General features: G+C 37.9%; 3 protein-coding genes, 1 long non-coding RNA gene and 2 pseudogenes across 4 annotated transcripts; 3 read left to right on the top strand and 3 right to left on the bottom strand.

Annotated features, from left to right (window-relative positions):
* Positions 1-3,032: 3,032 nt before the first annotated feature.
* LOC148910562 (uncharacterized) lies at positions 3,033-4,019 on the bottom strand (annotated as a pseudogene).
* Positions 4,020-5,352: 1,333 nt separating this feature from the next.
* LOC148910563 (uncharacterized) lies at positions 5,353-6,769 on the top strand (annotated as a pseudogene).
* A 1,298-nt stretch (positions 6,770-8,067) lies between these two features.
* LOC116307603 (ryncolin-2-like) lies at positions 8,068-17,142 on the top strand. The gene is made up of 2 exons (XM_089031265.1): positions 8,068-8,389; positions 8,490-17,142. The coding sequence occupies exons 1-2, from the start codon at positions 8,080-8,082 to the stop codon at positions 9,113-9,115; spliced, it is 936 nt and encodes a 311-aa protein (XP_088887391.1). The 5' UTR covers positions 8,068-8,079; the 3' UTR covers positions 9,116-17,142.
* On the top strand, positions 9,707-17,142 carry LOC148910564 (uncharacterized). Its single transcript, XR_016119973.1, has 3 exons — positions 9,707-9,760; positions 13,409-13,442; positions 14,642-17,142. It is a non-coding gene; the product is annotated as an uncharacterized LOC148910564 (long non-coding RNA).
* Positions 17,143-19,136: 1,994 nt separating this feature from the next.
* On the bottom strand, positions 19,137-19,643 carry LOC148910565 (uncharacterized protein F54H12.2-like). The gene has a single exon (XM_089031417.1). It carries the CDS (start codon positions 19,641-19,643, stop codon positions 19,137-19,139), a length of 507 nt encoding a protein of 168 aa, XP_088887543.1.
* A 30-nt stretch (positions 19,644-19,673) lies between these two features.
* LOC148910566 (uncharacterized) lies at positions 19,674-20,150 on the bottom strand. Its single transcript, XM_089031418.1, has one exon. The coding sequence runs from the start codon at positions 20,148-20,150 to the stop codon at positions 19,674-19,676; it is 477 nt and encodes a 158-aa protein (XP_088887544.1).
* Positions 20,151-20,994: the final 844 nt, after the last annotated feature.

Genomic DNA, 20,994 nt, shown 5'->3' on the forward strand with positions numbered 1-20,994 from the left:
AGGTCAAATCTTTGCACTATGTGAGTGCTCGTGTATAAATGAAAGAAAGTATCGAGTTTCTCTTCTTTCACACAACCTCCTAGTTTATTCACAGGTGGCAGTGGCTGTGCCATCGGCCATTCAATAATATGTGATGCCGACATGTCAAGCGATATTTAGTTAAGTTGGTATCCACCTAGCAATCTTTAAAGCCAACCTTATCATTCCATTATAGATAGTTATCTGGCGACGAAACTCCAGTGTTCTGCGTTGTTATACATTCAGATACTTGGCCTCCATTATGAGCATCAACGATTTAGAACCTTCAACTTTTTTTTTATCTAAGTGATTAAAGCTGAGGCTGGCTGATTCCCTGGGGCGATTTCCTCCGAGACACGGTCAATGAACACTTGGTTCGCCTGGCGGCCTTCGTAGATGCAATCTTTTGGTACGCTCCGACGCATTATCCCATGGACATCGTCAGAGTATTTGGACGGGACTTATGTCTCTGGAACTACGATATATTAATTTGCTCGCGGAGATTCTTTCTGCAACAGGAGTAAACAAAAGTGACTCTTGGCTGGCTTGTAAAGGCTTTTTTGGAGTATCTGGACTAAAGCATTCATTATCATCTATTTGAGAGAGTGCTGGACTTGCAAATACTGGTCCTAAAGACACCTCTTCGTCTTTGTTTTCTTCCTAAAGATAGAAAACAACCAATAATTATCAGTTCTACTGCTCATTATTTTTTTGGCATAGGCATTCTGATTATCCCTTCTTCTCTAATCTTTTTTTACAAACAAACAAACAAACAATTGTATGTGTGAATAAAACTATGCCGTTTCAGAGTTTTAATTGAATTGAGAAACAATAACCTCAGGCGAATGGTTGGGATGCCTGTGTTTGTATCGCCATCATATACTAATCGACGGCGCAGGGAGGGAGGGGCTGAGGGACTAAATGAATGCCTTAGATTGATTATCGCATTTATCAGCCGATTACATCAATATACAATCCATACCAGTTTCAGATTACTCATTTCAATGGTGACTTCAGTTTCATGATTATCGTCCTCTTCTTTTTTCCATTTCCCTTAGCAGTTTTCTACAGTTGACGCAGACACCTGACAAAAACCAGTACTAGACTGAGCGACTGAATCAATTTATTAAATCAAGAGAAAATGAACTAAGAGAAGGAATCCCCGTGCACCATCATGTGCACACTTTGACGCTATTTTTAGAATCATTGATGCTATTTTTAACTCGTTACCATGCCCGCGCGATAATCATGCTTCCCTTTAATGCTTCGTTTTAGGACACGAAAAGCGCCATATTTCGCTACGTTCACAACAAAAGCACAGGCTTTTGATTACTGCAAGACTGGAAGCCGCCTACCCTCAAGAAATCAACCAATCAGGTTCTTCGCTCAAAATATTTCCAAGCTAAAAATAGCATCAAACTGTGCACATGATGGTTACAAGGCTATATAGGTAGGATTCCTTCTCTTAGTTCATATTCCCTTGATTAAATAGAATCGACAAAAATATGTTACCTGAGCCAGGTTGAACAAAAACGCCAGTCTTCTTTAAGATAAATTGCGCATCTCTTTTACCGATTCCCCTTTCACCCTTCGGCCACTTTCTTTTGCCTTTTCCATGATTAGAGATTTGCACGGGTACTCTACACCTTGTAATAAACTTCCTTGTCCAACCCAGCCCTAGTTTTCCGCGATGAAGTGCACAAATCGTCCAGGTTTCGATATCTTTGGGACGTGTAAATAATCCAGCTCTACTTAAAATCAGATCTACTTCATTCTCGTGTCCAGAAAATTGAAATAGATTCTCATGACTAGAAATCTCCTTTTTACATGCAACGAAAGGAATCACTTTACAATATTTGTGACGATCTCTTGCAATTGGATCAGGACCACAGTTCCCTCCAGCAACAGCTTTAAAAAAACAATGTATCTCCATTTTTACACCGAGTTGAACTTGTTAAAAGCCCAAACAACGTAACCATCTAAAAATATTTTGATTTTGCTCTAACTTTTAGTCGGGTAGTCGGAAAACACACATAACATGTCAATGTTAATTAGTCCCCGCCATCCTTATCTTAGTGTCGATCAACAAATGTCGGGTTTGGTTCTTTCGAAGCTTATATATATTTTTTAGAAAATTGGCGAATTTATCGTCCACATATTCCCTAAAGAAATCAAACTAATATATTTTTAATAAGACAGCAAATACAAGGAAAACCGCAATTTAAAAAGTGTTTACAATTTAATCGAAGTCCTGTGCATAAATTATCCAGCGCTGGCGGGCTAAATATGAACTATATAAATTACAAGATTTATAGCTACAAGTTGTTGAAATCTACGAAATTTAATGGCAAAATATGTTTTTGTTTTTGTTTTTGTTGTTTTGATTTAAAGACAGTTTGCCGGCAAAAGAAAAAAAACCCGTGATTGTTGATGCAAATTGTTAGTTGCGACTTGACGATTTGACAGATCTTAGGCGACCGTAGACCTTAGACCGAAGCACGATTTTGTGAAAGTTCGAAGCTCCATAACTTCGCTCCATCACATTTACCCAAGCTGTTTTTTTCATAGTCATATATTTGATATCTTGACTTTAAGTATACGAAATATTATTGAATAATTTTGGGTAGCACATAGTAAAATATTTTTTTGTTTTTACACTATTTTTCATAAGGCGTAAAGTATAACTTTAAAATAAATTTAAAATAATATCAAAAAGTAGCTAGAAATTTTTATAAAGCCTTTGGACTAAACTTAAGATGTCAATTAACAATTTTAAGAAGGTTTGAAGTCATAAGAGTATTTAAGTTTGCCACACGAGGCCACCAAAGTTGACTTAAAATCTGACCGTCTCAAAGCAGCGATTTGACGAAATTTCATTTTTCGCGATTTTCTCGTAAAAAATGCAATTTTTTTTCAAACAAAATACCTCATGATTTGTTTCATGTTATGGTCTATCTATGGTTAAAATATGAGCAAAATCTATTTTTTGAGCTTTGCCACGATTGTCTGGTTTTTTACAGACATCTTCTCTTAAGGTCTTTGATCTATAGCATTTCGTAGATCAAGCAATCAAGTTTTCCTCTGAATTTCTCCAGAACCATAAAAGTTGCTATCAATATTACATTGGAAAAAATTGCCCATACATTTGGAATATTTGCTCCTTTCGGTCTTTTTCCTCTCTTTCCAAAGCAAGAGGTTGTTCTTAAAGGTAAAGTTATATAGCACAAATAAACTGCGTGACAAAACATCCTAAATGATCCGTAGTAGTTAGCGTGTTTTCGAGGCTACGAAACCTAAGAAATCATAAGAGGCGAATGTATAGGCCAACAGATAGTATGAGCTTATAAAATCAGCAAAAATACGGTTCTAAATTGTAACAAATTCCTATGAATTTTATACCAAAATGTTCAGGAAAGGGCGGGGTTTTCAAATCCACTTCTGTTTTTTTGACAGGTTCTGTTTTATAGCAAGGAGAGACAATTTTCTAGCTTGACCCCGTTTATGTCATGCATTTTCTCTTGTAAAATACGTCCAATAGCGTACATTCAACTCAAAAATTACGGTGGTTTTTTGAATAGAATTCAATCTAAACCATATAATACGGTCCGTGAATAGTTGAATTAACTGAATCCACTTCTCTTTTTTGCCAAGATAGTCATTATTTTGAGAAAAGATCCAAAAACCGTGTTTTTGAGACATAATTTGTATGGGCTCACATGAGGGGGTGTGAGTTGAAATCGTAGCTGACCAAATGTTAACAGATTTTTTCTGATGTTGATCGTTGATCTTCTTGGTGCATGTTTTTCGGATGTTTAGCTATGTGCGAACTTGACAGCCGGTGCTCTTGGATGCGTTGTGATAGGTGTCGGGTTGTGTAACCCACATACCCTGTTTCACACAGTGGACATTCAAATTTATACACAACGCACTGTTGGTTTACCAACTTCGGCTTAGGTTCACAAAAACGAAGTTCATGCATGATTTTGTGGCTCTTAAACGCAGGCTGGATGTTTACTAAACGCTTCAAGTTGTTTTCTTACTACATCAGCAGATTTTTGGTCTCTGTAAGGTCGACTTTTGCCTTTTGAAACGTTGTCTTCTACAACTAGATTTCTTACTAAATTTAAGGAAAATGTCGACATAAAAAATCTTTATCTTTGTAATCATAACGTTTTTTAAACCATAAACGTTGACTTAAATTTCGTCCTAACACAGATTATTATCAATCATCACGCAAGCTATATTTCTCCTTCATGGACCAGAGGAGAACGGATCAGAACCAGAGGAGAAACGGCTTAAAAAAGGCAAAGAAGGGAGGGGGAAAAAAAAAACAAGGAAGGAAGAGCCGGCGAACGGATGAAAAAGGGAGAAATTACTTATTCAATTTAATTAATAATTTGTTATGTTTTTTTGCTTGTTTGCGGTGGAGGGACGGAAGAAATATTTAAGGAGGAAGGAGAAAAGAGACAAAACAGCAGGAAAAATATGTCTTTCAATAATCTTTCAAGATCTCAGCAAGACGAATTTATAACGTATGCAAGATATAACGCGTGCTCTGATTGGCTAATTGGCTGTGTGAAAAAAATGGATATCCCATAGAGATATCCCATAGAAATTTTTTTTACGGTGAAGCGGCGAAAAATTCACCGTTGGTTCGCTAGCTGTAGCAAATAGCAAAGTGTTTCGTGACTTAAAACTAGGAATATGGCTTCTTTTCCATCTAACAAAGATTATGAGCTTTCTAATTTTAATTTTGAGTTTGAGCAAAACATTGAACCCCCAGTTAATAAACAACAAAAACCAGAAACAAACTCACAAAGATTTGCTAACTTCAACGAAAACGAGTTGCAAGATATCCTCGCTGATAAGCAGTCTGCCAAGACCAAAAAAAAACACAAACTGGTGTGTTTCCACGTTTAAAGGTAAGAAAAATTAATTAATAGCTTTAATGAGATAAAATGGCATGACCTTTTGACTTAGTTAAAAATATAGAAACTAGTTTTCATGAAAAATATTTTTCGCGAAAATGTCAACACAGACAATATAACACTAACGTGGTTTCCGTAAGTTGTGTTGTAGACAGCTATCACTCTCAACGAGGAAAATTATAAAATATTAAACAACAATCTTTTCGTATTTCTGCTTTATTCTTATTGCTAGCAAACTGTTTACATATTTTTAAAGCAGTGAATCGATCTATCGGCAAAAATCTCCTACTAATTCACTAAGTAATGAAATAAAACACCTTGTTTTCCTCAACCGGTTTTGCACAACAGCTTGTTTAGTACGGTTCGCACTGCAACTAAGAAAAACAAAAAATAATTGCTCGATAATAGGTAAGAAATACAAATTAATTGTTCCTAACCTTTTTCAAACCTTTATTCTTTTAGCATGGTGCAAAGAGAAGCACATTCAGACACCTCTTGAGAAGATGACGCTTGGTCAACTGGATGCAAATCTCCGCAGGTTTTATCCCGAAGCACGAAAGACAACCGGCGAGATGTACAGCAAGAAAACACTCCTGGGCTTTCGACATGCCATTGAGAGATATATGAATCAGCTTCCTTTAAACCGTGGTTTGAAGCTCTCAACTGACCCAAGGTTTAACCGTTCAAATGAGATGCTTGATGCCCAGCTAGTTCAAATGAAGCGAAAAAATACGGAGGATACACAACATAAACCAGTCATAGAAAACCAAGATCTATTGAAGTTGAAAACTTCCAAGGCTCTCTCCCTTATTGATCCATGGAGTCTGTTAATGTCTGGTTCCATCTGATCTTGTTTTTCTGCCGGAGAGGAAGAGAAGGCCTGCGAGAGCTAAAGACATCAAGCTTGAAGTTTGAAGTTGATGCAAGCGGGCGACCCTACGCTACAATGGCGCACGACGAAGCCACCAAGAACCACCCGGGCGGCATATGATGCAAACGCCTCAGAGAAAAAATCTCGAATGTATGAAACTGACTACCCAAACGACGGCTATAAAGCTCTGCGCTTGTATTTGTCAAAGACCAATCCAAATTGCGAATCCCTCTTCCAGTATCCGAAGAGAAATTGGTCCCCAACAGACGACGTGTGGTACGAAAACAGGCCCGTTGGCGTCAATAAGCTGGACGGAATGATGAAAGAGATCAGTAAAGAGGCCAAAGTATCCCGCCCATACACTAACCATTCAGTCCGAGCCACATCAATCACGGTGATGTCAAATGCAGGCATTCCTAATCGCCATATAATGGCCATATCTGGGCATCGAAACGAGCAGAGTTTGGCACACTACAATACGAGGCCTTCGACCGAACAACTGCACCACTGTTCTGAAGTGCTGTCCCAAAGTCTCACTTCCTCAAGCCAAGCGATTGTCCCGGCTACTGTTCATCTGAACACAGCTGTTAAAAACAACAATGTGGTTGTAGAAGTTGCAAGACAAGATCCGGTGAGCCAGTTTGGCTCCATCTTTAGCAACTGCACAGTTCAAAACGTGCAACTGGTCATTCACGAGAAGTGATCGCTGATCTATCGCAACGGGTGTAGATCGACCATGAACATAACCTCTGTGATTCATCTTCTTTTAGACTCTCATTTCTCCGCGAAGGCTTTTATTGACTTTTTTGATTATCGTGGTATTTTTCTTTTAGAAGAGGCGCTGTAAAACATACTTTGAACCTTCTTGATAGCCAACGGTAAATGTAAATTTCCTTAGTGTGCGCGCGCACATCTAAGAGAGTTTTGACATGTGATTATACGAATAAAACATTTTTCAGAGAATTAAAGTCGATATCTATGTTATAAAAGCAATGATCCATAGTGAGCGTGCATATATCCAGTTCTGGAAGCACTCTAGCAGCTAGAGATGCTTTCGGCTACGCCTCGAGCATCTCTTACGCTGCTCTCGTGCTTCCAGAACTGGATATACGCACGCTTATTATGGAACATTCCTTAACTCGAAACTTTTCAAATTTTGTTGTTAGATCGCGAGGATAATGGCCAAAGCCGAGGAATACTAAAAGTTGTTAAACTCCAGAAGGGAAATTAAACAGCTACTCATTAGTACTGATCGCACCTCAATTAAAGAAGGCTTATCTAGATTAGATTAATATAAAATTACTTCCGTAATTTTTTCCTAGTCCTCTGTTTTTATATTTTTATCTATTAGTACTGTTTTTTTAACTGCTTATATTGATATGAGTGCTCCAAATTCATCATCGTTGCATGGCTATTGTTTTATTATCTCGAAAGAGCCAAAGCCTGATTGAAAATTACTTAGGTAATTTTATGGTACTGACAAAAGTCATGAGGCGAGCTTGAAGAGAATTTAAACCAGCTTGTTTTTCTTCTTCTTTTCCTTTGGATCTGTTTACAATATATTTCCTTGAAATCTCACTTCGAACTTTCGCTCTCACTCGCTTGTCTCCTTTTGTACTTATCGATGACGTAATGTAGAAATTGGGGAATATTCTAATTGTACATAATTTTGGCAAGGAATATGACATGATTTAAGGCGTAAGAGTAATGTCTAAAGAACATTTTAGAAAGGACTAACAACAACGACAATGTGCCTTATTTATACCATAGAATTACAATGAGGAAAAAATATTAATATAAGTTATATGTTTACAAAAAGAATGGTAGGTATTACCTAAAATAACTACAAGATAAATGAGTCTGGGATGTCGCACGTATGTAAATCTTCACACAAAACATTAGACACCTTCCCACACGACAACTTCCGTAAAAAGCATCAGCAGTTAAACGTAATCGCCCTCGTAACTACCCACGCTAAAGATATTTGATACTGCAGTAGGAACTTATGGATAAATTGAATCACCGTAAGAAGTTTTGTATAACTGACGTTTCGGACGTTAGTCCTTCGTCGGAGTAAGAAGGACTAATGTCCGAAACGTCAGTTATACAAAGCTTCTTACGGTGATTCAATTTATCCACAAGTTCCTACTGTTTTATACAGAAACACCGACGTAGTCTATACTAGTTCTCTACTAGTTATCATCCACTATATTTGATACTGTTTTGAAATATATGTTTTTCTTTAGTGTACACTGACAAGTCATGATGTGCTTGCCATCAGTACTTACTGTCTTCAGTCTTCTCATCATCGGTGTGCATGCCAACTGCAGATCTTCCATCTCCATGATGAAACTCAAAGGATTTGCAATACGCTCTTTCCATTCTCCAAACATCCTTGAGTGCTTCCAGATTTGCAAGAAAGAGACAGACTGTCTTAGCATTAACTACTACGCAATAGATTATTTGTGTGAACATAACTATCGTACAATCTCACAGGAACCTATGAATGCTGTACAAGATGCACGTGCTACATACTTGGACGACCCAGTGGAAATTCCATACGTATACAGAGGTATGCAAGTGAGACTTGGTTTTTAACTTTGCTATCTATCCATTTCAAAGGGCTTTTGTTTGTAATTAATGGTGGTTCATTATTCAATTCTTGATTCCAGATTGCTTGGAAATATTTGAATCCGGTGAGAAACGTAGCGGCATCTACCCAATCAAGCCCGACAGCCAAAGACCCTTTCAAGTCTACTGTGACATGACAACTGACGGAGGGGGGTGGACAGTGTTCCAGAGAAGGCAAGATGGATCGATAGACTTTTATCGTGACTGGCAGCAATATAAAACAGGTTTTGGAAACCTGAAGGGTGAGTTTTGGTTGGGTAATGACTACATTTATCGCCTGACATCAAGAACACCCTGGAGTCTAAGAGTGGATCTGGAGGACTGGGGAGGAGTGCGTAAACATGCCAAATATGGTAGTTTTAGTATCAGTGCAGAGTCAGACAAGTACAGACTAAAAGTATCCTCGTATTCAGGTACTGCGGGAGACTCGTTTGCACAGAGGCACAATAACCTTTACTTTAGCACCAAAGATCGTGATAATGACCCAGCTGGGAGTGTCAAGTGTGCAGTTACAGCGCACGGTGGCTGGTGGTACGATACATGCTATAGTAGTAATTTGAATGGTTACTACTTTCAATCACCTAAGAACCATTACACGGGAATAGTTTGGGACAGTTTTCACACTGAAATTTCATTGAAATTTTCTGAGATGAAGATACGCCCTTGATTACAAAACGCTTCTTCATGACAAACTCGTACCCAGTCGCTTCTCTTCTCTTAATGATCCCATGTCGTGGTTTCCTACGCTCCTCTCGTCTTCTCGCGACATCCCGCGGGTTTTGATTAGAGTATCAAACACGGAAAACTGTTTTTGATCTGTTAAATTTAACCAATAATCACATGGTTGCAAATGGGTCATATCCAACTACACAATCGTCTTACCGAAAGCACCACAGTACCGATACCGCTCTTCTGAAAGTCAAAAATTACGAGTGACTCTTCCAGCGCTACTTGACATGAGCGCGGCTTTCGACACAGTTGATCATGACATCTTGCTGCGGGCACTAGATAGGCTTGGCGTGGGAGGTACAGTACTTGAGTGGTTCAGATCGTACTTATCGGGACGCTGTTAGCGAATATCTGTTCGCGGATGCCAGTCTGAGAAGTTTAACTTAGACTGCGGGGTTCCTCAAGGCTCTTGTCTTGAAACGCTCTTATTTACCATTTACTCGAGCTCCTTACTTGATGTGGCTAAAGATTGAAGTCCGTCTATTGCTATGCAGATAACACTCAACTATACGTGTCTTTTAGTCCCGCGGACGAGACTGGCCAGACAGAGGCTATAGCAGCTATGGAACAATGTGTACAGAAGGTTAGGGATTGCATGTATGATAATAGGCTATTTATGAGTGAAACAAAGACTGAGTTCTTGTTGACTGGTACTATAATAAAACTGAATTCCTTTTAATATACCGCAAACATATTCCACAAAAATCTCTTCCAACCTTGATTTTTGGAGACGACAGGATTAAAACCTCTGAATCAGCTATGAACATTGGTGTCATCTTCGACTCTACGTTAATTCTGTTTGTAAGTCTGCGTTCTACCATCTTCGCAACATTGCTAAAATTAGAAAGTTCCTGTCTGCTAAAACTGCTGAAACCCTAATTCATGCTTTCGTCACATCCAAGATTGACCAACATAATTGTCTTCTTTTTGGTCTTCCCAGTCACCTCATCTCTAAACTCCAATCTGCAGTACGAAATGCCGCTGCTCGCCTTATTACGTACACTCATAAATATGATCACATTTCTCCTGTCCTAATCGAATTGCACTGGCTTCCTGTAGCTGACCGCATCAAATTCAAGATTCTGCTTATCACGTACAAATCACTTTATGTCTTGGCTCCATCCTACATTTCTGATATGATTTCTCGTTATACTCCACCAAGACGCTTACGTTCTTCTTCTGCTTTTCTTAATTCTTGAACACAAAAAGTACCAACTGATATCTTATGGTTACCGTTCTTTCTCCGTATCTGCACCTGAACTCTAGAATGCCCTTCCATCTTCAATTAGGAACTCTGAGAGCGTGTCATCATTCAAGACTTCTTTGAAAACTTATGTGTTTAAATTAGCTTTTATTGTGTTGACCTTCATCATTTTTCTGATTATCGTAATCATCATTTTTGAATTATTTTGTATTTCATCTTTCACAGCGCCTACAGCATCCCTGGATAAGCGCTTTATAAATTGTAATTATTATTATAATTATTATCACTAGACAGCAGCTCGCTAAAGTTAACATTGAGCATGTCAGTGTTGGTAATGTTAGTATAGCTCCGCACTCCCCTGTTAAAAGTTTGGGAGTTTGGTTTGATTCAAATTTATCTATGGCTGATCACATCACTAGGACTAGTTCTGCTGCGTTTTATTATTTATACCGACAATATATCAGAAGAATTAGGAAATATTTAACGAAAGCAAGTACACAGACTCTTATACATGCATTCATTTCGAGCCGCATAGATTATTGCAATAGTTTGCTGTATGGTTCCCCGATTGTCAGCTGCACAAATTACAAAGGGTGCAAAATGACGCTGCGCGGCTTGTATTTCAGGAGAGAAAATTTTGCAACATAACGCCATTATTTAAATCTTTGCACTGGCTATCTGTTATGTATAGGATAGAATTTAAGGTTTAATTAATTACATTTAAAGCCATACATGGGTTAGCACCAACTTTAAGTATATGTTAGTGATCTTATTTCAATTAGGCGACCAAGAAAAAATTAAATTCTTTAAAATATATAGCAATAAACTCAACAAGATCAAAGAAATTGCAAAACAAAAATATTATTCTACACAACTTGGTATAAACAAAGATAATATTAAAATGACGTGGAAATTAATAAGTATTATTATGAATAAGAAAAAAGAGCAAATCCCAATATATCTAAACTTCTTTATGACATATGTAATTAGCTTAATACATACTTCATTAATGTAGGACCCAGTCTATCTGTTCAGTTACCTGATAATTTGTATGGGCTCACATGAGGGAGCGTGAGCTTGAAATCGTAGCTGACCAAATGTTAGCAGATTTTTTCTGATGCAAAGTTTTCAATGACCGACATTTTTACGCTTTGGATTTTTGGTTAATTTTTAATTGAAAAGTTAAAATCCGCCAAAATAATTTTGGAGATTTCCGATTTTTTTCCAGAACAAATCAGCACTATAAAACAGACTTGAAAACTAGTTTTAAAAAAGTGAGCAAAATAATAGCTTGATTTTACTTCTTTTACTAAACAATATTTGGTCTTCCAATGAAGAGTGCTATGTTTTTAGACAGATAAATCATGTTCTTACAGTAATAAAAATAATTAACGAATAAATGCTTTGGTACCACCGGGAAGCCGAAAATTAGCCAGAGATTGCCTCGCGGAACAACAAAGCTAAATTTCTTATTCTTATTCTTCATTATTTTTTAAAAATTCCTGTTATATCATCCTTAACTTTCCTTATTTCGAGAAGCTTTTAAAGAAGTAAGTTTACTGGATTTTGAGCTTCGATTTTATGGGTTTTTATCTGCTTTCATTTGTGAAAAATACTGAGAAGACTGTCCCTGGAAAATGGCAAATACAAGAAATTTTTTTTAAAGAGTTGAAAACGTATCGACGCAGTATTCATCTTTATGCAAGAATTTTTTCAAGAATCATAAAGTATGCCTCAAGAGTTCTAAAAGGGTAAATACAAAATAATTCAGTTATCCATTATGAAACCACTACAGTCTGTCCCTGGAAAATGGTAAATACAAGGAAAAAAATATAAAAGTTGAAAACGTATCGACGCGGTATTCATCTTTGTGCAAGAATTTTTTCAAGAAACAACAAGTATGCCTCAAGTGTTCAAAAAGGATAGATACAAAATAAATCAGTTAGCCATTATGAATTAAACCACTACAGACTTAGTAAATATTAGGTTAAACTATTTTAAAGCAAGCATGTTTACAAAATAGCTTTTATGGCCGAGGCAAGTCAAACTTTTTAAATTTCTAAATTGAAATGCTTCAAATTTTAACGATACGATATGAAACTACCTCTCGGTTGATCTAACTGAGTCAGGGCACGGCTAATTATGACTCTCAGGTCGAACCCTGAAAGCATCTCTGAGCTGATCAAAGTCAGAGATGACTTAGATTGTCGCTGGTATTTATCGTGCGTGAAACTTAGTTTAGGCGTAATAGTTCTTGGGGAAAAGCCTAAGAATTTTCGGGAATTCGGGATTCAGGCTATGTTGTGATTCGGGAAATGGCTAGTTTTTTTTTAGTCACGAAGCGTTGAATCGAGTTTGCGTGAGTTGTCTAAATAGGCCGTTGTGTCACTCACGTGAGTGCACTCACTTACTCACTCACAAAGATGCATGATAGCAGGTCGATATTCAAACGATTATTAATTGTCTTACGTCGACTGGTGACGAACTTTATACGAAAAAATTACTTTCGAATTTTGTACGAATACGAAAGCCATTCGAAAATGTGTATCTGTAGAACATGAGTATATTGGTTATTATTATTTTACTCTTCGATATGGGATGATATCTAGCATGATTGAGCGATTTGCATACTGACATAGACATTCCCCCCACCATCACCACCCTGGACTAACAATTCTTTCTTAATTTGCTTTCTAAAATAAGTACAAAATAGAAAAGGAATAGTGTTTTCTCTGCCGCCGTGAAATTTCTCTTGTATGGTCGTGTTGCTTGGAAATAAATCACGAATGGTTCAAGAAAGAACTTGCATGGATGCGGCTTTTTGCCTACCACAAGTTGATAAGACATCCGCGATCCCTATCTTGCGTTTGTACTTTTTTTTCTTATTCGGTAAAAACTGCTTCGTAGTCTTTGTAGTTTGAACACCGACGGCGCAATATATACGGTGTGTAAAGTAGATATATGTTGAAGGTCCGTTATTTAAAGCGTTGGTCTTAAGCAATACTTTTATCGATTTTACCGTACTAGGATCAGCACTACGAGTGAGCTACTACCATTCAAGGTAAGGGTATTTTGCCTTCTTCCATACTTCCTCCTTCTGATATCCTCTTCCTTCCCTTTTCCTCTTCACTGTTTTTAGCTTACCCAATCACAAGAGTGCCAATAGGGTTAGTATTTAACTGACAAATAACCTAAAATTAGTACTGAGTTAACAGTTGACTGATATTTCATAGTATTGGTTAATATTATTGACAGCGCTCGAAACATTATTACTGTTAACTGACTTTCGGCCGAAACATTAGTAGTTAACTGACAATTGGATACCCCCATTGGCACCCTCAATCACATTTTCTTTGTTCATTTTGTTTTCCTCAGTTTTTCCCTTTCCTTCTCACTTTGCTTCCCGCTCCGACACTTTTTCTTTTTAATTAGGTGCAGATCCAGCCAAAAATATATAATGTAAATCCATTATTTTGATCAACTGTGTGCGGCTTGAAATATTGTGAAAAGTTTGTACAGGGAGCTCCGCTTTTTGGCAGTACCTACATTCATATAAGATATTGAAAATTCAGCAAACCATAGGTAGAAATGTGTTTCCTAAAACGATATTTCGGCAAGCCATTACTTGCAAATAAAAATAAGTAGTATATACAGTATGAGTGGCCGTGTTGTATTCGATATCAAACTCGAAGCGTAGCCGAGAGTTTGTATATCGGATACAACACGGACACGAATACTGTAGATTACTTATCAAACGTCTAGGTTAGGTCCTTTGTGTTTCACTAAAATTTTCAAAATTAAAGTGAATCTGGCCAAGAAAATCCAACTTAAAGTTTATGCAAATGAACACAATTTTGTATCTGATTTACAACACTCTTCAAGGCCGTAATTTCTGTTGTGTTTTCCTCATGAACTATTAATGTGTTTGATAACAATAATAATAATAATGATAATAATAATAATAATAATAATAATAATAATAACATTCATATTTGTAAATATGGAATATAGATCAGCATAGCCCAGGAGTTATCTCGCTATGCTGTTTACCATGTAAATTCAAACTCAATAAAGTGTCAATAATAATAATAATAATAATAACAACAACAACAACAATAATAATAATAATAATGATAATAATAATAATAATAACAACAACAACAACAATAATAATAATAATGATAATAATAATGATAATAATAATAATAATAACAACAACAACAACAACAATAATAATAAGGGATTCTCCTCTCTCATTAGTGATGCAAAGAAATTTGCCCAGGAACTGAGAACAACTCTGAACCTAAATACCCCTGAACCGTCATGTAGCCCATTAGAAGAACCGGAGATAAAGATCAAGGGAATGCACATCAAGAAACACCTTAAGAAAGCTGTAAATTAAAAACTCGTGGGGAAGGTTGAAGATCAACATTGGCAAGGAAGTCTACTGAAAGCAAGATGGCAGGATGATCAATTAAGTCATGAAGGTTGCTTTTACTATTCAAGCTTTTCACCACCGTTGACAACTTCTATTAAGCCGGCAGGAGTAATAATATCGTCGACCTCCTTAGTACCTGTTATCCGACTCCAATCAAGCAGACCTAGAGTTCCATACAGCCTTGTTTATACTTTGTTGGAAAGTACGCATATTATTATTCAAACTTCTTACTACAGTCCAACATCATCATCTATTCTATTAGTCCAACCGAGTCCTACTACAAGAACACCATCACCCCAGACAAGTACACGTGCGTTCGTAATCCAACCAACTACTTTTCATAACAGTCCGAGTTTGAAGCAAAATGTTTCCGGTACAGGAGGAAAATAAAACCCTGCAGTGAGTCCTTGAAACTTCAATTTCAGTCCCTGTTGGCGTTCTAGTGATTGGAATTGGTCTTCTGTTGTACAGAGTTGTGCAAAAGTACTATTTCTCAAGCCCCCGCATTTGTGCAATGGAGATGAATGACTATGGAGAACATAATTTTGGATCTGATTGCGATAATGATGAAATTGTGGTGTATTCAATTCAGAGAAAAATGGATGAAAGTAGAGATGAAACCTTATCGCTCAGAAAGGAGAAGGTTCCTTGGGCATCTTACTAGCACCAGTGCTGCAACAATTAGCCAGTCTACTTCCATAATGGCGCGGAAAATGGTATTGGTCCCATAGATGTATTTACCTAGAGTACATCATCACCAGCACAAAACCCCAACGAACTCCGTGGTAAGAAATCTTGGTGAGCTGGATTCAGAAATGAACCACATCTTATCTCACCATGATATACCCTGCGAGCAGAGTCTCCTTTTAACTCCTCTACGGGCGAGAGAAGGAAAGGAGACTCTGCAGAAATCGTGTACAATTTTATTTGAGCATGCGCAGCGGTTGCTAAGACACTAACTCGTTCACAAGCTCACTCGTTTTATAAATGGTTTCCGGTTCCTGTCCGAACACGATTACCGCTTAAAACATGTTTTTAGAGTCATGACCTCAGTGAAAGATGATCTCGTGTTCTTCTTTCACTGCTTCAATTTCATCAAGCTTAGCAGTTTGAAGCACTATTTTTTCACAAGCGGAAATTTGGTCGCTCATCAGTGCCTGCAGTGGAGTTATTGCCACCAAAAGAGGATTTTTAGGGTATCGACTAGTGTTTGGATAGATTTCTTGAAGATGTTTGATCATCGGAGTTACAAGCTGGAAAATAAGTGACTTTGCATGACCTGTCGGCAGCGAAACAAACGGGTCTTTGGCATCCATAAAACTTTCTAGCGATTTCCTTTGATGAGTAATTGGTTGAAATTGATTTTTGTTTTGATAAAACGTGATATAGATCGCTTTCGAAATTACAGTTTGGGATACGATGCGGGCTCAATTTTGGTCATCGGCCATATTTTTTAATACAGACTCGCGCATCAAAACCAGCTTAAACCAGTATGAAACCTGAAATTATGCATCTCATTATCCAGATTCTTGGATAACGGCACTACAAAAGAAATACACGATTTCTGCAGAGTCTCCTTTCCTTCTTTCGCCCTTATAGGAGTTAAAAGGAGACTCTGCTCGCAGGGTAAGCATGATATTGCAGACGATGAGAAACTAAAGCTGTACAACCAAACTTTACAAAAATATTTAGAATTCAGCCGAAGTAAAGCAACCCCTTCCTGTGAAAGTGATCTCAGCACCAAAAAAATATGGAACTGAGAGCGAAAAAGAAGAAAAACGACAGCTCCGTTCAGAAAAAGAAATTTGAATCGAAGATGAGATTATCGATAGAGTGCCCAAAACCGTTAAGACGAAGGTGAGACTATTGATTAACAAACTCAAACAAAACAGAGATGATGTGTTTTGGAATGATCGTGGAGAGCTGACTTACAATGGAATGTCTATACCCGGGACAAACATTGTTGATTTAGTGAGAGACGTAATGGGCGAACGTAAGCGATTCCAACCTTCTAACTAGAACACGTTTTCGCGGGGTCTCGCTCGGCTCAATACACCTATGGACTGGATCGTAAATGAAGCTAGGAAAAAGACTCTGGAAGAATATAAGAACAAGGAGGGAAGTGTTTATGATGATGAAGATGGTGATCTAGGTTCGTCACCTACTCCTCCACCCAGTCCCAAGAAAAAGAAAAAGAGAAACGCAAAGTCTGCAGCTTCTTTAGACATATCACCCCGATGTATTAAATATTAATAGACAACATCTGATTTGATTGATGTAAAAAATTTATTGGAATGCAAATAAAAGAATATTTAATCAGCTACAGTGTTTGAGTTATCCTATTTGTAATACGCGACCTAGATCACAAGGAACCCGGCTATATTTTTTGGCTTCTTTTAGAAAGGTGACTTTGCTCTGTGGGTTTCCTGTGTTGTGATCGGTTTCCTATTACATAAGCTGTAATCAGATCTGCGCTGTGATCAGATAGGCGCTGTAAACTGATGGCCGATTAAATTAAAATCAATAACCGTTGATGTTTTGTTTCTTATGGGTTGCCTGTGGTGTGTAACGCACTTTTTAGTAAGCAGTCAAAAGAAGAGAAGGGATGCAACAAAGCAAGTGTCCTATTTTAAAACCCCTGTTCAAATTATTCATAAAGGTAATTTATTAATAAAAAACCCACGTAATGCTTGCTCAATGAACAAACTTTGGGTCGGGATGTATTATTTTGTTGAACTCGTAAAAGTAACGATCTTAGAAAAAGTGATATTTAAAAGCTAAGTTTAGTTATATGTTCACCTCCAGTTGCTCGGACCGCTTAGCTTATGAGACAGGATGTATCTGGTGTACGTCTAATTTGAAACAAAAGAATTTGATAACTCTTTGACAGTGAGATCTAAGGTTCCATATATTATGAAGAGTAATCGTAGGGAAAACTTGCTTTAGTTATCCTACCGAATTCATTCTCAGGCAAAATATTTTCTTTATCTGAAGTCTGCTCGTGCATTTTCAAGATTTGAGATGCTGGCAATGTTCCTTCTTTACACACCGAAAAGTTTTTCAAAAAAAAACATTTTCTTATTAGAACTGATAAAATACAATTGTTTTAGTTGAAAAACGTTTAATTTTGAAATAGCCGTTACTCACCAAAACACAAAATTTGAATTCCCTTGTTTACAGGATTTTACAATTTGAACATTTTTGAACAACATGACGCAATCAAAACATAAAAATCATCAAGACTTCCTGCTGGTTGTACTAAAGAAGCTGGTCCGAGTAACTGGAGGTGATGATCATACGATAAAACTTGCTTTGTTGCAGCCCTTCTCCTCCTTTGAGTGTTTACTAGAGAGTGCGTTACCAACGATTATTAATTTGAATTTAATCGGCTATCAGTTTACAGCGCCGATCTGATCACAGCGCAGGTCTGATTACATCCGATCACAACACAGGAAACCCACAAAGAGCAAAGTTACTTTTCTAAAAGAAGCAAATAAATATAGCCGGGTTCCCCGTGCCTAGATGCCTGATGTTTTTCAGTTGCACTTTTTCTATTGCTTGCAAAAACAGACGGATAGTGACGTTTCACAAACTCATATACAATAGAATCATTGATACGTTTTCTCTGAGTAAAATGATTGACAATAGTTGACATTGAAAAACCACGAGATCTATGTACTAGATAGTAGATACAATATTCACCACAGACAGTAGAAATTAAACTTTGTAATACAGTATGGTTCATTATCCAGTAATTTGAGTTCCTATCTAAAAAGTCTTCAAATGTTCTTGAATACAACTGGGGAAACTGGCCGTACGAATCCGAAAACTCCGCTTTTCCTTCCTTCATAAAATTCATGGCGACCCAGTTGCTTCCTGGTTGATCACTCGGGTCCACATTAGCAATATAGGCGCTTGGGTAGATGTCTACATGATGAGGCAGCTCATCTGAAGGAAAAACCCCTTGAAATTCAGTTCTCGTGATCCTATCCATCCACATGATCGTCTCTAGTTGTTTTGTATTCGTTTTTAGTTCGTAAAATCAAACAAGATGTTTCTCTGGTTGTCTACTTCTATCAAATTTTCAAATTCAGCCAGCACGATAACGTTAGTGTTCACAGTGAGGGTCTTGGCGAACTGGATCTCTAGACGTAGGTTTCCTTTTCTTATCAGATTGTAGTGCGCGCCATTGCTCAGGTGAGGGGTTTAGATCAAAGCAGAAAATGGCGTAACCTTGATTGAATTCATCCCGGGTTATGTCATTTCCGTGATCCTCAAACATGGAGCCTGTTCCTGAATACAAAGACTGGTAGGCCATTATGAATCCCAAGCCCCGTTGGCAGGGTCGAACTTGGGTTGAAGTGATTTGGAGGGCAATGGTTCTCCGTCAACATAAGCTCCAAGGAAAATAAGATCATTAGTTTTAAAGTTGAACGGATTCTTTTTATAGTTCCCAGAGTAAGCATCATTGTCTACCATGGCAACTACTATACTTTTAGGGATCTGGCCGTTGAAAATGTTATCCTGAGAAGTGTTCGGAGCGCCTCTTCGAACGGAGATAACCTTAAAATCCATTCTCTTGATAGGGTACTTTGCTGTGGTTTTGCGCAGAGCTTCGGCATGACCGAGCATTACAGATAAACTGACTTTTTCTTTACGAATGAACAAAATAGCATCTTCAATAACAAGCTTAAAATTAGCTCCAGTAGCGGATGAAAGCAGGCAAAACTCGTTCTTTGATCGTGTTTGTTTTAACCTCAAATCCACACCGTTGATCATTAAGCAATCGATGTTGAATACATCCTCGTGGATTCGTCCGAACATCTCTACACTTTGAGATTCCTTATTGTGTTCTTACCTTGCTTGCAAACCCGTGTTTGCATCTGCATCGACCTTGGTGGGGTCTCCTTCATCGAGATATCCTGCTCTGTCTTTGTAAAATAAGGCCCCGGTGAGTTGAGACTGTTTAGCTGCTGGGCCATAACTGAGAGTACTTTCCAAGATAGCACGGTAGAGGTTCGTGTTGGTGGCTGATGACACCAATTTACCATTTAGCGAGACGTCGATTTGAATAAACATAGAATTCAACAACAATCTAACTGGACCAACTTTAGTATCAGGATCCAAATTAGTACGAGTACGAGCCAAGTCCATGTACTCGGTCCCCGCACCGCTGACCAAAAATTCTATAGGATCATTGTCGCTGATGGTAGAAATGGGGTGATAGTCCACAAAGCGTCCGGTTTCCAGTCCTGTTTGTGTAGGTGGGACATAAGATAAATCAAGTTCTGATTTTGAGCATTCTGAGGAGTCGTGATGAGCAAAAGCCATGGTTCCAATCATCCGAAAATATCGTTTACTATCACACTTTTTCTGGTGCTTGCCTGCTTGGATTTTCAACCTTTACTTCTAGGAGCAGTTGTTTCCCTTTTCTTAGTCTGAGAGTGCCTGGTGCTTTTTGAAGGAGCACGGCGTTTTGTACCCTTTCCACTCTGCCCCGCCACATTTCTTGCTACATCAATTGCTTGATCTTTCAATTTACTTCTCGCTTCATTGACACGTGTTTTGGCTGAAGACTTTAAATCCTTTCTGCTCATTACATAATTAGCTATGTTCGTTCCCGTAGCAAGCGCGGTTTTTCCCACTGACTTAGCGCCTTCTCTAAGGAAAGGCACAGCTGATCGAAATAAACCTTTAAGGAAAGAGCCTATGCCATAACCACGTTGAAATCTTGCGCCATGGAATGCTGGTAGATTTCCACCTCCATGCTGAGCTTGTTTTAGGTAATACGATTTGTAGATATCGGGATTAGGAGTGTGAATCTTTCTCATGATGCTTTAGATATACAAAGGCCTTCACTGTCTGAAGTGTAGTTGCACAATCACGTTCCCTGATTCAAATGACACATTTTGTCCTGTGTCATCCTTTATATTGACTTGGATGCGATCAATGGTCTTTCGACTGACACTGTAAAAGGTGGGATCTACAAATGTTCGTGAAACTATTTCTTCGTCTTTTCCTTCAACATTTACTATGCATAATAATGGCACCATGCTGTCTCCCACAATTTGTGCTTGTAGAACGTCACTATATACATAGAGAGAAGTAAGACCTCCCTCTACGTTGATAACATGTGGTGCTGTTGTTTTCTTCGTAATGGTGGGCATTGATATTA

This window comes from Actinia tenebrosa, unplaced genomic scaffold (genome assembly GCF_029948245.1).
Source record: "Actinia tenebrosa isolate PJP-AT-01 unplaced genomic scaffold, QUT_ActTen_1.0 PGA_scaffold16__25_contigs__length_10494907, whole genome shotgun sequence".
Taxonomy (NCBI): domain Eukaryota; kingdom Metazoa; phylum Cnidaria; class Anthozoa; order Actiniaria; family Actiniidae; genus Actinia; species Actinia tenebrosa.